A 20,609-nucleotide genomic window follows, 5' to 3' on the forward strand; every position below is an offset into this window, starting at 1 on the left:
GTGGTCATAAAGTTAGAGTTGCCTATAACTCTGTTTATGTTGATATTTGTAACTGTAGATATCATGGTTAAGGTGAAGTATTTCACCCGGAAGTTTCAAAAGAGTAGGACATGCATATGCTAGCAAAATCAGCTTTCCGCAAATTAAGAAGAAGTAAGAGGGAACTACCTAGGAGCAATCACATCAATTTCAAGTCATCCACCGTCTGATCAGCCACCTGAGTGTACCAGATCAATCGGGCGTCCCACGGCACGTCGCACGACTTCGTGCTAGCTGGCCGGGCCAACGTAATGGGCTGCTTCTCCTGAACTGGGCCAATTTGCCTTATTCTCACTGGCCATCTCGTGTAGGAAACAAGGCCACCCAGCCCAGCTGTTCGCACACGAACACGGTCACCGTGTATCTCCAACGTCGAGGGTGATGCATCGCAGCTCACGTCGAAGAAGACCCGTCCGGAAGCGCGGTACGCAGGCAATCCCGCGGGTGCTTTTGATGACCCGAAACCCCACACGCCCGGGAGGGACCGGCGAGCTGCGCATCAAGTGGGCGACCAAGGAAGATGAGTGCCTCGCCGAAGCATGGAAGGTCGTCTGCCTCGACCCGATCACCGGCATGAACCAGAGCTTCGACACGTATTGGTACAGCATCAAGGCCGAGTTCGACGAGCGCAAGCTCGTCGACCCCTACTTCAAAGGCATCCACATGCAGCGGGGTCGAAGGCGATGGCAAACCATTGGGGGCTCATCCAAACGGCGTGCAACAAATGGCATGTGATCGTCGAGGAGGTCGCGGCTCGTCCGGAGAGCGGCACCAGCGTCGAGGATCAGGTACAGCACGCCGTCCTCTCCCTATTCCTCTCGCCGTGCGATCGCCCATTTGCGCTCCCGCGCCGACTGATGCCCGCTCTTCGGCGCAGCTGCTGCGCATGTTCGCCATGTACAGCGACGACAACGGCGACCAGGAGTTCAAGTACCTCCACGTCTTCAAACGGATCCACAAGTGCGAGAAGTGGGCGGATATCCGGCGCACCCTCGCCAAGGCCAAGGAGACGTACATACCGGACGCGCCGACTCCGGGAGCGACAGACGGGCGCCCGGACGGCAACAAAGGGGCCAAGAAGGCGAAACACGCCGAGTCGGCTGCCGCACGCGTGCAGGAGTCCATCGAGCATTGCCTCGCCGACGCCAACACCAGGGCCACCCAACGAGAAGAGAAAACTGAAGCGAGGTGGGTTGCTTTGATGACGAACAGCGCTGTCAAACTTGACTTGCTCCGGTCCAACGTCGCCGCGAAGAAGAGGAACAACGACCTGACTTTCTTGATGGGCAGCGCTGACATGCTCCAGAGCGGCGGCGAGAAGCTCAAGGCTTGGTTCTTGGCGGAGCGAGGCCTCGTCCTGAACCTGATACCGGCGACTCCAACGCCGACGCCGACGCCACCGCCGCCGCCCAGCCCGACTGACGATCTCTCCGTGACGCCCAGCAGCACAGAAGCCGCGCCGACTAGTCCAGAAGCCGCGCCGACTCCTCCCAGCCCGCGCACGCCGACGACGACGCCGGAGGTCGAGCTCGACGTTTGATGCATTCCATTCGCGTCCTTCCTTTTTTTGTGCGCCGAACTACTGCCTATCCTTTCATTTGATCGCCGAACTGTGGCACTAAATCGCCGAACTATTGCGATGATCGCCGGATTGTGGCTTTTTTTGGAGCGGGAACAATCGAGTTTGAATATGGGACGCGTGTCTGACGCTTTGGGGGACGGCACCTGGGGGCGTGGCTGGGGCCTTAGTCGCCCCAAATCGCAGGATGGACGCCCGAAAATGCGTCGGCCTATGCGTTGGGGGCCGAACAAGTGGAGATGCTCTAAGAATTCAGTCAAATGGAACCCGAGTTCCGTGCTGCAGCAATTATACGGTTGACAAAGGGGACACGTGACCAATTACATGCTTCATCTTCTATATATATATATATGCTCACAAATAACCATATCAACTGACGCACACTCACCACCATCATAGATCAATATAACTCTAAACACTTGGTCTCAAATTTTAACTGGTTGTATCGACTTCTTGAATTCACGGACAATAGTGCTACAAATTACTTCAACTGAATTTAGTTTATACAAGCGTTGCAACCACAAAAGAAGAGCAACCAAGAAAAGCTCGCAACTCCAACCGACTGGTATTAATTAAATACGCTGCCCTAGCCTCGACAACATCCAGTTAGCTCCCATGACACCCATCCTTCGACGATGTTCAGCCCTCATTTCCTTAGATGTCACGAAGTGGATTTTGGCAAGTGACCCAATGCCCCGGGGCATTCGCTTCTGCACTGAACGCTGGTCCTCATTTGTACAAGGGAACTTTATCGGCAGATTCACGCCCGGGCACATACCACGTACCACTGCATCAGACTTGCGCGCATTCTCTACCTTCTTGTGACACTTGGCACATGCCAGACTATCATACAGGTACACATCCTGTAGATTCACCGCTGCTTTCAGGACACGCCTGACATGAGCCACCATGTAGTCTTTAGCTTGAAAGCCGACGAGGATGAACTTGGCCAGACAGTGGTGCTTGAAATTTGATGTAGGTGATTCCCACTCAACGCCCTTGTTCTCGCTAATCTCCTGATCCATTTTCATTTCACATGGATGGTCCCATACCTGCACCCATAGGACAAAGGTGAATGAAACAGGTTAATTTTGCACTCCAAATGAAAGCACAGGTGTGTGCAATCATGCAACCGAGATAATAGAGCAACCCCTCAAACAAAAGACTGGAGGAGAGAACATACAGCCACGTGGTAAAACAACTCCTAAAAAAAAGGCAAAAATAGAACAAGATTTATTAGCTAAGAACATACCATCATGTAGAGCTCCTCCAGGGACGGCGCCGCTTCCAAGAAGAACATTGTCCAGGTGAGATCATACCCTTCAGGAATTTTAACTAGATTGAGAATCCTTAGTTGCTGGAACACATATGCCTGTCTTCTGGTCAAACACTCTGGTTGAACCCAAACCTGCAACAGTAAGCATGTGATAGGATGAGTAGGGAACAAGTGAAGCCAGAACAAAGCAATCAACCCACAACTTACCTTTTCACATTTAAACCCCAACGTCAGGTCTCGAACAGAGGTCTCATGAAGAAACGTACTCAGCTTGACGTTTTTGTGGAAACTATGAGCAGCATTTGAAAGTCTCAGAACCCTGAGCAATGGGACATAGCCCAGTGACAGTGGTAGTTCTGCATGATATAACCATAACAAAAACGCCAGCCAGGTGAGTTTCGGAACCCAGGTGAGCTCGACCATGTCAAAACAGCAATCAACAATACTAAGCTCACTGAGCTGTGCGTGTTCAACTTGGAGCGTTATCCAATCCTCTGTGTCACAATTGAAAAAACCTAAATAATTTAATTGCTTGCAAGTGACAAGGATGTTAGAGACAAAGTTGGATTCACGGAATCTCAAATTCTCCAGGTAGAGGCGTGTGAGACCAGCAAATGCATTGTGGCATTCATTAAAAAATGACACAAACCGTGTCCCAAACTTCACCATCTCATCAATACTACACTGGCGTCCTTTCTGCTGTGTCAAAACTGTGAATTCGGCTTTCTCGACCTTGAGTGTCGCCATGGCATTGCCAACAGTATGCCCAACAGATATTGGGGTATCACCTCTCAAGTAGAACGTCGTGCTCAAGAGGCGGATGGTGCATCCACCTGGATCTCTGTGTGCCAGCGTGCTCTCTGTCGCTTTGACCACAGCTGCATTGGCTGCATTGACTGCATTGATCCTAAGCAATGCATTGATCCGAAGCAATTTTTCATCCAATTCATCATCAGGTATGCTAGCTTGTGGGGACAGAAAATCGCGAGCACTTATTTTAAGCCGTGAGAGATTGGCAGGAAGCTGACTCCAACGTCTGGAGAGGACACTGGTTCTTGTAACATCACGGAAATTGAGACGGTCAAGAATGTTGACCAGTATGTCATTGGGCAACTTGCTGATCCTATCATCTTCCTTACATTTCTGCATTTGGCATTGGAAGAAATCAGAGTTGTTATCACATTACAGACAATTACGCAATATTGATAGTCTCTTTGTCTACTGTTGCAAAGACGCAGCTTTGGTTTGGCTAAGATAGCACAGAATCGATGAAAAAAATGTACCAAAAACTAAATTTTGATAAGACTCGAAAGATGAAATTTTGATGCTGTCTGGAAGACTAAAATCTGACCCCTGGTTGCTAAGGACACCCCCATGGCTCCCTCGTAGATCTGCTGGTGGCAATTTATTATACTTTCCCACATAAGGGCACAAATTTGATTATACACATTTTATAGTTTCCAACAGAAAAAAAAGGAATTTTGATATGTTCCCACTAAGAAGGTTAGGTTTTGTCCACCAGTTTCGATTATGGTTGCTACCTTTTACTATTCCTTGTTGTGAGAAATATTTTTTTTTGCGGGTAAAGCTATATGCAGTAAGAAAAAGGATTTGAAGGACCAACTCACCAGCTTGTCGAGGGAGGATTCCGCCTTAACCGATGGTTTGGCCATCAATTTGGCAGCCTCTCGCCGGCGACTAGTCCTCGCCATCGCCTGAGTTGCCGCCGGTCAGTCTGAAAACTGATGTCTAGGGAGTTGCTGCTGCGCGTCTTCTCCGAAGATTGACGGGCGACGCAGTGCCTCCCGGCCAGATATATATATATATATATATACAGCTGCCGGGTTGCCGCCACCAACGGAAACTCGGAGACTGAATTCGAAAGAGGGCCTGTTTCTGATTGTAATCCGGAAAGGACTGCTTTGATTCCGGATTAGCCACTCAAAAGGGGAACCGCTTCGATTTCCGACTGCGGCTCAGAGAGGAGCCGCTTGATTGCTTGGATTGCCGGTTGCAGCTCGGAGAAGGGCCGCTTGATTGCGGATCGCCGCTCCCAAAAAAGCTGCTGCTCTTGCTGCTTCGATTGGGGACTGCGGCTCCCAAAGGGGGAGCTGCTTATTTGGTCGCCTACTCGCAAGCAGCACTGGATCCTCATTCGAGGCATCCGACGGCGATTGCGGCGGCGAGAGGGGGGAGATGGGCGCACGGCAGGAGGCGGCGGCGCATAACTGACCCCCGATCCCCTTTCCTCTCTGGTGGAACCTAGGTGGGAGGGGGCGGCGTGGAAGGGAGGATCGCCATTTATATACTGCGGCCTGCGATGGAGGAATGATGGGCTAAGGCCCATTGTTCATCACCCCTAAAAAAATGTGTACATGCGGCCTGCCATGGAGGGATCATGTGCTAAGGCCCAATGTTCATCACCATTTATATAGAGGGATGATGTGCTAAAGCCCAATGTTCATCACCATTTATATATGCGGCGTGGTTGGGAGGATCACCATTTATATAAGCAACCTGCTAATGACAGAAAGTTGCAAGCAAAAACATCCCTAGTGTGCGTGTGCATCATCCCTAAAAAAATGTGTATGTGCATCCCTTTCTTGTAGTACTTCGCAACAATGTAGTGCAAGTACAAGAAAATTCACTTTGCTGGACGAGCTCTAGACGTGAGCCCTATTTTTTAGTAGCGCCAAAATGGTATTTCAAAGTTTCAAAAAATTCCGAAAAAAAATCAACATGTTTATATGGATGTGCTACTACACGTGTGCAAATTCTGATGATGAAATAAGTAGCCATGTGAGTTACGTAAAAATGACAAAATCGTGATTTTGTAAAGATGAACATTGCTTCTATTATTCACTATTTAGAAATCACCATTTTGTCATTTTTGTATAGCTCCCATGTTTACTTATTTCATCACCAAACTTTACATGTGTGTAATATATATCCATATGATCATGAAGAATTCTTTTTTTTAATATGATTTTTAAACTATTTAAATTAAATTCCTCCAATGCACCCATGCAAAAAAAAAATGCACTCTCGCAAGTACTTCTCTGCATTGTTTGTTTTTCACATGTAACCTGCATGAAAAGCACACCCACGAAACCACACTGGATACTATCGCCCTTTGTGGATGCGAGCTTTTTGGCTGATTCTAATAAAGGTGCAATTGCGAGTATTACAAGGAATCCTCATCTTACCTGTCTAAGGTCAGAGAATCCATTACTGACTGTAAAATTGCATAGCATGTAGCCATCCCGTTTCATCTGCATAGATAATCCAAGACTCAAAACTAGAGCTGAAATATTCTTTCAGTACCAGAAAACGACGGTTCCTGAACATTTAAATTCATCCATGGCAGCAACTAGTTTAGCATGCGCACTCCACAAACAAGAAACAATGTAGTATTTAAATATATCAACAATCTGTCACTGCCTAAGAAGCAGATCAAGAGGTATTACACTACTACCTCCGTTTCAGTTTACAAGTCCTGCACGTATACCTAGGTTGCTAATTTTATCACCTTAATATAATCTATATAACACAAAAATTATACCATTTGAAGATAGAACATCTGAAGTTTATATTGGTATATTTTTTGTAATATACGACTTGTATTAGGTTGGTCAAATCGACGATCTAGGGGTATGTGCATGCCCTGTAAACTGAAAGAGAGGGAGTACTTCCCTACATTGTTTGTTTTTCATATGTAACCTGCATGAAAAGCACGCTCACGAAACCACACTGGATGATATCGCCCTTTGTGGATGCGAGTTTTTTGGCTAATTATAATAAAGGTGCAATTGCGGGTATTACAAGGAATCCTCATCTTACCTGTCTGAGATCAGAGAATCCATTACAGACCGTAAAATTGCATGGCGTGTATCCATCCCGTTTCATCTGCATAGATAATCCAAGACTCAAAAATAGAGCTGAAATATTCTTTCAGTATTAGAAAACGACGGTTCCTGAACATTTAAATTCATCCATGGCAGCAACTAGTTTAGCATGCACACTCCACAAACAAGAAACAATGTAGTATTTAAACATATCAACAATTTGTCACTGCCTAAGAAGCAGATCAAGAGGTATTACACTAGGAGAACTAAGTTAGATCATAAATAGTACTCACAGAAGTGGGAAGATTAGCAATGTGAGAGTGCTCATCTCCTGATACCATTTCAACAGCTATTTGATGGCCATCCGGTGATTCAGACTCAAGAAGGCAAAGAACGTAGTGAGATTGATCAACTATACCTGCCACATGTGAAGTTTTTAGGACAAGAGTAGAACTAAGAGCACAATAAGATTATGCGCGCTCAAGTAGAAACAAACCCACATCTACAGAAATACTGTACACGGTGAAAAACAAGTCTTCTAATATTTCGAGAGTTTTGCATTCTCCTAGTCGGATAGCTTGTTCAAGGCCACTGCCACTATCTTCAATCCCACACGTCTACCCACTAACACTATCTTCAAGGCTAGCGGCCGAATCCCACCTTACAAAAATCAAACTTTACATCCTATCTAAGGGGAAAATATCTGGTGCACCGGAGCTTGTGGTGCTACCGGTGCATCAAACTCACATTGTGCTTTTAAAATATTCAAAATTTGAAAAAAAAATTAGCACACTCACAAAACATCAATGTAGGTTGTCACTAAATTTCAAGTCAAGATTCGAAACATAACTTAAAAAAAAAGACAAATTCAACACTAAATAGTACATAACATAACTTGGGCTTTAGATTTAACCCATTATCACACTGATGTCAAATTTGTCATTTTTGTATCTCAAAAAATATTTTAAATTTTTACACGAAATTTTGTGACATCATACATTGATGTTGCCTTAACGTGCTAGATTTTTTTAAACATTCTATGGCATCTGGAGCACCGGTAGCACCACAAGTGCGAGTGCACCGAATACATTCTACTACCTAAGGCATCACCTAAACCACATTCCTCCTACTCCAGCATCTACACTACTCTGCACGAGCTACACATTCTCCTCCATGCTACAGGGGATGTTCATTAGGTCGTCAAACACTAATCTACCTCCTCCAATGAGTTAGTTCACAGACGAAAAATAGAGGTCATCTTCTTGCTCTTCTTCCAAGAAAACCACGACGGCCAGCTCCCTTCCCTGCTGATCTTCCCCCTCCTCTTCTTCTTGCCCGCACCTCTCTCCCTCCTCCCATAACTCCCTGTACCTGTCGACCGAAACACATAGGTAGGTAACCAAAACATGACGCACCATGCATAGTATCCCTGCACTCTGCAGCAGAAAATGGCCGGTGAGACGGTCTTACTTTGCCACCAGAGTGTCGTGCACGGCGTCAAGCTGGTCCAGGTGGATGGTGATGTCCACTCTCTCCAGCCCCTGGTTCTTAAGCAGCAAAGACTCAATATTAGGCAAGGAACATGTTTAAATAACACGTGACGACAACTCTACTGCTCACCCTTTTTGGGCCTGATGACAACGACAACGATGGTGGTTTATCTTGTGTTCCCACCAGCACGTACTACCTGTGATTACATGTATTCATGATGGTGGTTTACTAGCAAATCCAAACAGGGAGCACTATGTTAATCACCAACAACTTGATGATCAATAGCACTTTGCTTTCTCGGACACAGAGAGCACATTACATCACCTGGTACTATGGCCTTTCTGCCTGGTTATTATCTGCTTCCTTCATCGATGGCTTCCGAAGGTCAATGACATCAGGTGTTTCCACGCCAGCTGGAGTACTGTCACAATAACAAGGACAAGTGGTGTCTACTGCACTATTAAATTGGAAAATAAAATGGTAACTGACAACAGAAGAACACAAGTATAGATAATTACCTTAAGATGGTGTCAACAGAGCGAATGCCTTCTACTATTTCCCCATCTTCCAGTTCCTCCTCCTCTTCCTCTTGACAAATGCCTTATACTATTTCCCCCTCTTCCAGTTCCTCCTCTTGTTCCTCTTGCCGGATGCCTTCCGCTATTTCACCATCTTCCAGTTCCTCCACCTCCTCTTGCCGAATACCTTGTACTATTTCCCATCTTCCAGCTCCTCCTCTGGATGCAGCAGTACAACACTGAAGATGGATTGGTGGCAGGTGGCTGCGGCAGCCTCATACCCGGCAGGCGTCCTTGTTGAGGAGTGCGCCGGACTGGTGGGTGCCCGTACCCGGCAAGCGTCCTGATTGGGACCTCAGGTCTTAGATGTTAGGTTTGGCTGCGAGGTTTGTTTGGTATTAGGCCCAAACTATCAGCATCCCTTCATCAACTGGATAGGAGTAGCGACAGATGTTGCCTAGACGGTGGCTTTAGTCTTCCTGTTGTATGACTTTGTAAGATCTTGTGTGAATAATTAATAAAGTGGCTGCATGCATCGTCCAGATGCTAAGGCCGGGGGTCCTCCTCCTTTTCTAAAAAAAAAAATCTTCCAGCTCCTCCTCTTCCTCTTGCCAAGTGCTTCTTCTATTTCCCCGTCTTCCAGGTCCTACTCCTCATCTTCCTCTTTCGGAATGCCTTCTTCTATTTTCTCATCTTCCAGTACCTCTTCCTCTTCTTCCTCTTCTAGAATGCCCTTCTCTATTTTTTCCATCTTCCAGTTCCTCGTCCTCCTCTTCCTCTTCCTCTTCTTCGTCCAATTCTCCCCGGAGTGTGCTGCGATCAATAGGTTCCTCTCCCCACATAATTGCCGAAAGCAAATGTTAATTCTGCTCCAGAGAAACCATACTGCAATACGACTAATATAACTTAATTTACAAGGTTTGTCATGCTGCAGGAATCCAAAAACATTTTCATATAACAGTATACGACTAATACAACTAATATAACTAATATAACTTAATTTACAAGGTTGGGTTGGGTGCCTATGCGGTTGGCAAGAGACAATGGCAGGTTTACAAAGGAGATGTAGCAATTATTAGACGGTGTAAATAGCAACTTTTTAATAGATAAGGTAGCTCGTCACTTGGGGGCTTTCCCCACTCCCGAGGTCCATCACCAATGCTGTCGCCTGATGACGATGGTTTATCTTGAGCTCCCACCAGCACATACCTGCAAAGTTAGAACATGTGGCGTGTGACTTTTATGGTTGACAAACTATACAGGGATCGGGAACATGTGGCGTGTGACTTTCATAGGTTTGGCTAGGGAAGCATACGCGTGGCTCGACGCGAACAGTGCCCGTGAGGATCATTTCTTCTTTCTGTTCCGGAGGGAAGAAACAGCATGTTGATGATTAACAACAACGACTAGCCAAGCCAAGTGGTGCTATAACAGAATGATTTGTTAACCATCAAGAAATTGATGTATAATGGCCATTTGTCCTGGTTACCTGGCTCCTTCCTCTGCAGCTTCGAAGGTCAATAACATCAGGTGTTTCCACAGCTTGGAGTACTGTTACAGCAACAAGGAAAATGAGAAACTAAGTGTCTACTGCACTATTTAATTGAAATTAAAAATGGTAAATGGCGATTAAAATAACTGGCAACAAGAACAGAAGTATGTGTATCCGCCATATGTGATAAAAATGGTAAATGGCGTTTAAAATGGTAAATGGCACGTTAGCAAGTGTAACATAGGCGGCCACGTCAACACTAGTTGTGTATCCGCCATATGTGATATGTCCTTTTTTTTGCGGGATATATGTTTTTTTTGGCAAAAGGAGGATGACCCCCAGCCTCTGCATCTGGAAGATGCATGCTGCCATTTTATTAATTATTCTCGAGAACCTTACAAAGTAGAACAACAATATGCCTGAATCTGCAATCTTGGCAACATCTGTCGCTACTCCTATCCAAATGATGAAGGGGTGCAAGCTGGGTCACATACCCAGACCTCTCATCTAAGCCTAACATCTAAAACCAGAAGCCCCGACCGAGCCATCTGCTAGGTTCGGGGCTCAAACCGGTCCGTCGCACTCACATGTGTCATCGCCGCCGTCTTCCACTGGTCCATCTTCATAGCAGATTGAGGTGACAACCTTGGCAGGTCCTCCGCCATCGATGCCACCATGACACCAAACGACGACCTCCACCTACGCGAGCCTTGGCAGGTTCTCCGCCATTGACGCCACCACGACGCCAGCCGACGACCTCCACCTACGCGAGTCCATCTCCAAGCAACGGACGTAAATCCATGCTAGGATAGGGCCGCACCACCGTCGTCGCCCACCACCCACAAGCGCCACCTAACCCCAAGGTTCCCAAAGCGGCGCCTTCAAGAAGGGAACGGCGCTTTGAGCGTCGTCGCCGCCCAACAAAGTTAGGGCTTTCGCCAGGGAGACCTAGGGGAAGGTGAAGTGAGGAGATCAGTCCATACCGACGCCTCCAAGGAGGGGAACGACGCCCTCAGGCGTCGCCGTCGGCGCGGCCGGTCAAGGCCGGCTAGGGATTTCGCCCGAACTAGATCCCCGCCACCAGCAGCGCCTCCTGTACATAACCGGTGACCAAGAGGAAGCGCGGCCCAACCAGGCTGGCCCGCACGCCGAACAAGGGAGGAGGGGAGGCGCCAGATCGCGCGCACCGGCCGCCGCAGAAGCTGCTGTAGGCCGCCAACGACCACCGAATCCCGCCGCCCGCGCGGCCAGGACACAAGATCCACTGCCCGCACGGCTGCTAGCCGGTCGTGCCTTGCCAATGAAGCTGCCGCTCCAAATCCCGGGTTCCCCACGCAGAAGCAGGACAACCGAGGCCCCGCCGCCACCATCCTTGACGCCCCGGGCTTGCCCGGCGGCTGCCTCAGGCGGTGGCGAGGAGGTCGGACGAGGTGGGGAGGGGGCCGCGGCGGCGCGACTAGGGTTCCCCCGCCGTCGCCGGGAGAGGTGACGCGGGGGTCGCGAGAGGAGGGGGTCGCCTTGCGGGATATATGTGATATGTCCTCAACGTCGGTCATCGAACCCTCGGGGCTGGCCACCCGCAACCACTTGGATGCGGTCTGAGGCCATTGGTACAAGTGTGTAAATGATCGACGACTACATCCTAACAAAATTTGGACATGGCCATTGTAAAACATAGGTTTTGGGAAACTGGCTCGACACCCTAAAACGGGGTGTGGCTATCTCAATATATAGACGTACCAAGAGGTACAATACAAGGCCTATACAAGACTACGTATATACAGTCTAACACCCTCCCTCAATCTTAACTATAGCCTGAAGTACAAAGTAAGTTAAGATTGCGCCTACAGCCTACAAACTGTGGTTGTGGAAGAGGCTTCGTGAAGATGTCAGCAAGTTGATCCTTTGAGGAGATGAACTTGATACAAAGTAGTCTCTGTGCAACACGTTCCCGAACAAAGTGATAGTCAACCTCACTGTGTTTCGTCCTAGCATGAAACACCGGATTAGATGAAAGGTATGTAGCACCGATGTTGTCACACCACAGAACTGGAGGAAGACCTGGAGAGATTCTCAACTCCCGCAATAAGGACTGTACCCATATGATCTCAGCGGTGGCATCAGCAACTGCTTTATACTCAGCTTCAGTACTGCTACGAGACACGGTGGCTTGCTTGCGAAAGTTCACAAGACGGTGCAGACTGAAGGAGCAGACCATCGAGGCAGTGGAAGAGACATACCGCAGAATGCGCTTAACTGCCGAGAAATGAGTGGTACGAGGTGCATGAAGGTACTGGCACACACGGTTGACTGCATAAGAGACATCAGGCCTGGTGATAGTGAGATATTGCAGACCGCCAACAAGACTGCGATACTCAGTGGCGTCATCAGTGGAAAGAAGATCTCCATCAAGAGCAGACAACCGATCAGTCGCAGACATTGGAGTGATAGCATGTTTGCATTTGAGCATCCCAGCACGACGCAACAAATCCAAAGAATACTTCTTCTGAGTCAGAGTCAACCCAGCAGAAGACCGTGACACCTCCAAACCAAGGAAGTAATGCAGGGCACCCAAATCCTTGACAGCAAACTCCTCACTCAACGCAGACACAAGGTGATCAGCAGCAGCATCAGAGGAACTGACAAGGATGATATCATCAACATAAACCAATAGATACATCGTCACCTCAGGACGCTGAAGCGAACAGTGATGTGTCAGTAGTGGAGGGAATAAACCCAAGAATCCGGAGAACAGAACCAAGGTGCGCATGCCACGCACGAGGCGCCTATTTAAGTCCATACAACGCCTTGACCAGACGACAGAGATGATGCGGACGTGTAGGATCAACAAAACCTGGTGGTTGACGCATATAAACCTCTTCCTCAAGAACTCCATGGAGGAAGGCATTCTGCACGTCAAGCTGACGAAGAGACCAACCACGAGTAACAGCAAGAGACAGTAGTATACGAATAGTAGTAGGCTTGATAACTGGACTGAACGTGTCTTCATAATCAAGACCATACCTCTGCTTGAAACCCTTGGCAACCAGCCGTGCCTTGTAGCGCTCAATAGAACCATCTGCATGTCGTTTTACCTTAAACACCCATTTGGAGTCAATGATGTTGATGCCAGAGACCGGAGGAACAAGTTGCCAAGTGCCATTTTCAGCAAAGCCTGACCATGGACATTGGATGTCGTTGATAACGGGATCACATCATTAAGAGAATGATGTGATGGACAAGACCCAATCCTAAGCATAGCATAAAAGATCGTGTAGTTCGTTTGCTAGAGCTTTTCCAATGTCAAGTATCTTTTCCTTAGACCATGAGATCGTGTAACTCCCGGATACCGTAGGAGTGCTTTGGGTGTGCCAAACGTCACAACGTAACTGGGTGACTATAAAGGTACACTACGGGTATCTCTGAAAGTGTCTGTTGGGTTGACACGGATCGAGACTGGGATTTGTCACTCCGTATGACGGAGAGGTATCTCTGGGCCCACTCGGTAATGCATCATCATAATGAGCTCAATGTGACTAAGGAGTTAGCCACGGGATCATGCATTACGGTACAAGTAAAGTGACTTGCCGGTAACGAGATTGAACAAGGTATTGGGATACCGACGATCGAATCTCGGGCAAGTAAAGTACCGATTGACAAAGGGAATTGTATACGGGATTGATTGAATCCTCGACATCGTGGTTCATCCGATGAGATCATCGTGGAACATGTGGGAGCCAACATGGGTATCCAGATCCCGCTGTTGGTTATTGACCGGAGAGGCGTCTCGGTCATGTCTGCATGTCTCCCGAACCCGTAGGGTCTACACACTTAAGGTTCGGTGACGCTAGGGTTGTAGAGATATTAGTATGCGGAAACCCGAAAGTTTTTTGGAGTCCCGGATGAGATCCCGGACATCACGAGGAGTTCCGGAATGGTCCGGAGGTGAAGAATTATATATAGGAAGTCCAATTTCGGCCACCGGGAAAGTTTCGGGGGTTATCGGTATTGTACCGGGACCATCGAAAGGGTCCCGGGGGTCCACCGGGTGAGGCCACCTATCCTGGAGGGCCCCATGGGCTGAAGTGGGAAGGTAACCAGCCCTTAGTGGGCTGGGGCGCCCCCCATGGGCCTTCCCCCTGCGCCTAGGGTTGGAAACCCTAGGGTGGGGGGGCGCCCCACTTGACTTGGGGGGGGGGGAAGCCACCCCCCCTTCCCCCTTGGCCGCCACCCCCCCATGTAGATGGGTTCCAGGCCGGCGCCCCCCTCCCAGGGGGCCTATAAATAGTGGGGGGAGGGAGGACAGCAGCACCACAGCCCCTGGCGCCTCCCTCTCCCCCTGCAACACCTCTCCGTCCCGCTTGTGCTTGGCGAAGCCCTGCCGGGATCCCGCTACTTCCACCACCACGCCGTCGTGCTGCTGGATCTCCATCAACCTCTCCTTCCCCCTTGCTGGATCAAGAAGGAGGAGACATCGCTGCTCCGTACGTGTGTTGAACGCGGAGGTGCCGTCCGTTCGGCACTCGGTCATCGGTGATTTGGATCACGGCGAGTACGACTCCATCAACCCCGTTCATTGAAACGCTTCCGCTCGCGATCTACAAGGGTATGTAGATGCACTCCTCTCCCCTCGTTGCTAGTATACTCCATAGATGGATCTTGGTGATGCGTAGGAAAATTTTAAATTCTGCTACAATCCCCAATAGTGGCATCATGAGCCAGGCCTATGCGTAGTTACTATGCACGAGTAGAACACAAAGCAGTTGTGGGCGTAGATGTTGCCAATTCTTCTTGCCGCTACTAGTCTTATCTTGTTTCGGCAGTATTGTGGGATGAAGCGGCCCGGACCGACCTTACACGTACGCTTACGTGAGACAGGTTCCACCGACTGACATGCACTAGTTGCATAAGGTGGCTAGCGGGTGTCTGTCTCTCCCACTTTAGTCGGAACGGATTCGATGAAAAGGGTCCTTATGAAGGGTAAATAGAAATTGGCATATCACATTGTGGTTTTACATAGGTAAGAAACGTTCTTGCTAGAAACCTATACAAGCCACGTAAAAACTTGCAACAACAATTAGAGGACGTCTAACTTGTTTTTGCAGCATGTGCTATGTGATGTGATATGGCCAGAAGATGTGATGAATGATATATGTGATGTATGAGATTGATCATATTCTTGTAATAGGAATCACGACTTGCGTGTCGATGAGTATAACAACCGGCAGGAGCCATAGGAGTTGTCTTTATTTTTTGTATGACCTGCGTGTCATTGAAGAACGCCATGTAAATTACTTTACTTTATTGCTAAACACGTTAGCCATAGAAGTAGAAGTAATCGTTGGCGTGACAACTTCATGAAGACACAATGATGGAGATCATGATGATGGAGATCATGGTGTCATGCCGGTGACGAAGATGATCATGACGCCCCGAAGATGGAGATCAAAGGAGCAGAATGATATTGGCCATATCATGTCACTATTTGATTGCATGTGATGTTTATCATGTTTTGCATCTTATTTGCTTAGAACGACGGTAGTAAGTAAGATGATCCCTTATAATAATTTCAAGAAAGTGTTCCCCCTAACTGTGCACCGTTGCGAAGGTTCGTTGTTTCGAAGCACCACGTGATGATCGGGTGTGATAGATTCTAACGTTCGCATACAACGGGTGTTGACGAGCCTAGCATGTACAGACATGGCCTCGGAACACACGCAATACACTTAGGTTGACTTGACGAGCCTAGCATGTACAGACATGGCCTCGGAACACGGAGGACCGAAAGGTCGAGCATGAGTCGTATAGAAGATACGATCAACATGGAGATGTTCACCGATGATGACTAGTCCGTCTCACGTGATGATCGAACACGGCCTAGTTTGACTCGGATGATGTATCACTTAGATGACTAGAGGGATGTCTATCTGAGTGGGAGTTCATAAAATAATCAGATGAACTTAATTATCATGAACATCGTCAAAAGGTCTTTGCAAATTATGTCATAACTTACGCTTAAGTTCTACTGTTTAAGATACCTTCCTAGAGAAAATTTAGTTGAAAGTTGATAGTAGCAATTATGCAGACTAGGTCCGTAAACTGAGGATTGTCCTCATTGCTGCACAGAAGGCTTATGTCCTTAATGCACCGCTCGGTGCGCTGAACCTCAGCGTCGTCTGTAGATGTTGTGAAACATCTGACATACACGTTTTGATGACTACGTGATAGTTCAGTGCGTAAATGCTAACGGTTTAGAATTGTGGCACCAAAGACTTTTTTTGAAACGTCGCAGAACATATGAGATGTTTCGAAGACTGAAATTGGGATTTCAGACTAGTGCCCACGTCAAGAGGTATGAGACCTCTGACAAGTTTCTTAAGCCTGCAAACTAAAGGAGAAAAGCTCAATCGTTGAGCATGTGCTCAGATTGTCTGAGTGCCACAATCGCTTGAATCGGGTGGGAGTTAATCTTCCAGATGAGACAGTGATGGTTCTCCATAGTCACTGCCACCAAGCTATTAGAGCTTCGTGATGAACTATAACATATCAGGGATAGACATGATGATCCTTGAGCAACTCGCGATGTTTGACACCGCGAAAGTAGAAATCAAGAAGGAGCATCAATTGTTGATGGTTAGTAAAACCACTAGTTTCAAGAAGGGCAAGGGAAGAAGGGATACTTCATGAAACAGCAAATCATTTGCTGCTCTAGTGAAGAATCCCAAGGTTGAACCCAAACCCGAGACTAAGTGCTTCTGTAATGAGGGGAACGGTCACTGAAGCGGGACTACCCTAGATACTTGGTAGATGAGAAGGCAGGCAAGATCGACAGAAGTATATTTGATATACATTATATGAATGTGTACTTTACTAGTACTCCTAACAGCACCAGGGTATTAGATACCTGTTCGGTTGCTAAGCGTTAGTAACTCGAAATAAAAGCTACGGAATAAATGGAGACTAGCTAAAGATGAGATGACGATGTGTGTTGGAAGTGTTTCCAAGGTTGATGTGATCAAGCATCGCATGCTCCCTCTACCATCGAGATTGGTGTTAAACCTAAATAATTGTTATTTGGTGTTTGGGTTAAGCATAAACATGATTGGATTATGTTTATCGCAATATGGTTATTCATTTAAGGAGAATAATGGTTACTCTGTTTATTTGAATAATACCTTCAATGGTCTTGCACCTAAAATGAATCTCGATCGCAGTGATACACATGTTCGTGCCAAAAGATATAAAATAGTAATGATAGTACCACATACTTGTGGCACTGCCATTTGAGTCATATTGGTATATAACGCATGAAGAAGCTCCATGTAGATGGATCTTTGGACTCAGTCGTTTTTTTGAAAAGATTGAGACATGCGAACCATGTCTATTGGTATATATGCATGAAGAAACTCCATGCAGATGGATCGTTTGGACTCACTTGATTTTGAATCACTTGAGACATGCAAATCATACCACATGAGCAAGATGACTGAAAGGCCTCATTTTCAGTAAGATTGAACAAGAGAGCAACTTATTGGAAGTAATACATTTTGATGTATGCAGTCCAATGAGTGCTGAGGCATGCAGTGGATATCGTTATGTTCTTACTTCACAGATGATTTGAGTAGATGCTGAGTGTATTTACTTGATGAAACACAAGTCTGAATTATTGAAAGGTTCAAGTAATTTCAGAGTGAAGTTGAAGATCGTCGTGACAAGAGGATAAAATGTCTGTGATACGATCATAGAGATGAGTATCTGAGTTACGAGTTTGGCACACGATCAAGACATTGTGGAAAGTGTTTCACAATTAATACCGCCTGGAACACCACAATGTGATGGTGTGTCCGAACATCATAACTGCACCTTATTGGATATGGTGCATACCATGATGTCTCTCATCGAATTACCACTATCGTTTATGGGTTAGGCATGAGAGACAACCGCATTCACTTTAAATAGGGCACCACGCAATTCCGTTAAGACGACACCGTTTAGAGAAACCTAAGCTGTCGTTTCTTAAAAGTTTGGGGCTGTGACGCTTATGTGAAAAAGTTTCAGGCTGATAAGCTCGAACTCAAAGCGGATAAATGCATCTTCATAGAAAACCCAAAACAGTTGGGTGTACCTCCTATTTCAGATCTGGAAGCAAAAGTAATTACTTCTAGAAACGAGTCCTTTCTCGAGGAAAAGTTTCTCTCGAAAGAATTGAGTGGGAGGATGGTGGAGACTTGATGAGGTTATTGAACCATAACTTCAACGAGTGTGTAGCAGGGCACAGGAAGTTGTTCCTGTGGCACCTACACCAATTGAAGTGGAAGCTTATGATAGTGATCATGAAACTTCGGATCAAGTCACTACCAAACCTCGTAGGACGACGAGGATGCGTACTACTTCAGAGTAATGCGTAATCCTGTCTTGAAAGTCATGTTGCTAGACAACAATGAACCTACGAGCTATGGAGAAGCGATGGTGGGCCTTTTTTTTATGGGGAAACTACGTCCTCGAGCTCGAGGTCTGAATTTCTTCATAATAGTCAAAAGAAAAAGCTATTTTGGAGTTTTATCAACAATTTGCTTGTGTAGGTGGGGACCTGGCCATATTCCGACAAATGGTTAGAAGCCATGTAATCCGAGATAGGATCCATATATCAGAACAAAGCATGGACTTTGGTGAACTTGCCCGATGATCGGCAAGCCATTAAGATAAATGGATCTTTAAGAAGAAGACGGACATGGACGGTAATGTTGCCGTCTGTGAAGCTCGACTTGTGGCAAAGAGTATTTTCACAAGTTCAAGGAGTTGACTACGATGAGATTTTTCTCATCCGTAGCGATGCTTAAGTCCGTCGGAATCACGTTAGCATTAGCTGCATTTATGAAATCTGGCAGACGGATGTCAAAACAAGTTTCCTTACCAGTTATCGTAAGGAAAGGTTGTATGTGATACAATCAGAAAGGTTTTGTCGATCCTAAGGATGCTAAAAGGTATGCTAGCTCCAGCGATCCTTCCGTGGACTAGAGCAAGCATCTCGGAGTCAGAATATATGCTTTGATGGAGTGATCAAAGTTTTTGGGTTTATACAAAGTTTGTTAGAAACTTGTATTTACAATAAAGTGAGTGGGAGCGCTACAACATTTCTGATAAGTATATGTGAATGACATATTGTTGATCCGAAATGATGTAGAATTTCTGGAAAGCATAAAGGGTTGTTTGAAAGGAGTTTTTCAAAGGAAGACCTGGATAAAGCTGCTTACATATTGGGCATCAAGATCTATAGAGATAGATCAAGACGCCTGATGATACTTTCAAAGAACGCACACTTTGACATGATTTTGAAAGAGTTCAAAATAGATCAGCAAAGAAGGAGTTCTTGGCTGTGTTACAAGGTGTGAGTATTGAGTAAGACTCAAGACCAGACCACAACAGAAGAGAGAGAAAGGACGAAGGTCGTCCCCTATGCCTTAGACGTAGGCTCTACAATATGCTATGCTGTGTACCGCACATGAAGTGTGCCTTGCCATGAGTTGGTCAAGGGGTACAATAGTGATCCGGGAATGGATCACATGACAGCGGTCGAACTTATCCTTAGTATTTAGTGGACTAAGGAATTTTCTCGATTATGGAGGTGAAAAGGAGTTCGTCGTAAAGGGTTACGTCGATGCGAACTTTGACACTAATCCGGATGACTCTGAATAGTAAACCGGATTCGTATAGTAGAGCAGTTATTTGAAATGGCTCCAAGTAGCGCGTGGTAGCATCCACAAGATGACATAGATATTCGTAAAGCACACACGGATCTAAAAGGTTCAGACCCGTTGACTAATAACCTCTCTCACAAGCATAACATGATCAAACCAGAACTCATTGAGTGGTGATCACATAGTGATGTGAACTAGATTGTTGACTCTAGTAAACTCTTTGGATGATTGGTCACATGGTGATGTGACCTGTGAGTGTTAATCACATGGTGATGTGAACTAGATTATTGACTCTAGTGCAAGTGGGAGACTATTGGAAATATGCCCTAGAGGCAATAATAAATTGGTTATTATTATATTTCCTTGTTCATGATAATCGTTTATTATCCATGCTAGAATTGTATTGATAGGAAAGTCAGATACATGTGTGGATACATAGACAACACCATGTCCCTAGTAAGCCTCTAGTTGACTAGCTCGTTGATCAATAGATGGTTACGGTTTCCTGACCATGGACATTGGATGTCGTTGATAACGGGATCACATCATTAGGAGAATGATGTGATGGACAAGACCCAATCCTAAGCATGGCATAAAAGATCGTGTAGTTCGTTTGCTAGAGCTTTTCCAATGTCAAGTATCTTTTCCTTAGACCATGAGATCGTGTAACT

At 46.5% G+C, this 20,609-nt stretch overlaps 1 protein-coding gene across 1 annotated transcript; it reads right to left on the reverse strand.

Moving 5' to 3' along the window:
• Positions 1-1,931: 1,931 nt before the first annotated feature.
• On the reverse strand, positions 1,932-5,172 carry LOC109758210 (uncharacterized). Its single transcript, XM_040393153.3, has 4 exons — positions 4,523-5,172; positions 3,102-4,037; positions 2,871-3,026; positions 1,932-2,670 (listed from the first exon to the last, which is right to left on the reverse strand). Exons 1-4 carry the CDS (start codon positions 4,604-4,606, stop codon positions 2,191-2,193), a joined length of 1,656 nt encoding a protein of 551 aa, XP_040249087.1. The 5' UTR covers positions 4,607-5,172; the 3' UTR covers positions 1,932-2,190.
• Between the last annotated feature and the right edge of the window lie 15,437 nt (positions 5,173-20,609).

The sequence above is a fragment of the Aegilops tauschii genome, chromosome 6, assembly GCF_002575655.3.
Source record: "Aegilops tauschii subsp. strangulata cultivar AL8/78 chromosome 6, Aet v6.0, whole genome shotgun sequence".
Taxonomy (NCBI): domain Eukaryota; kingdom Viridiplantae; phylum Streptophyta; class Magnoliopsida; order Poales; family Poaceae; genus Aegilops; species Aegilops tauschii.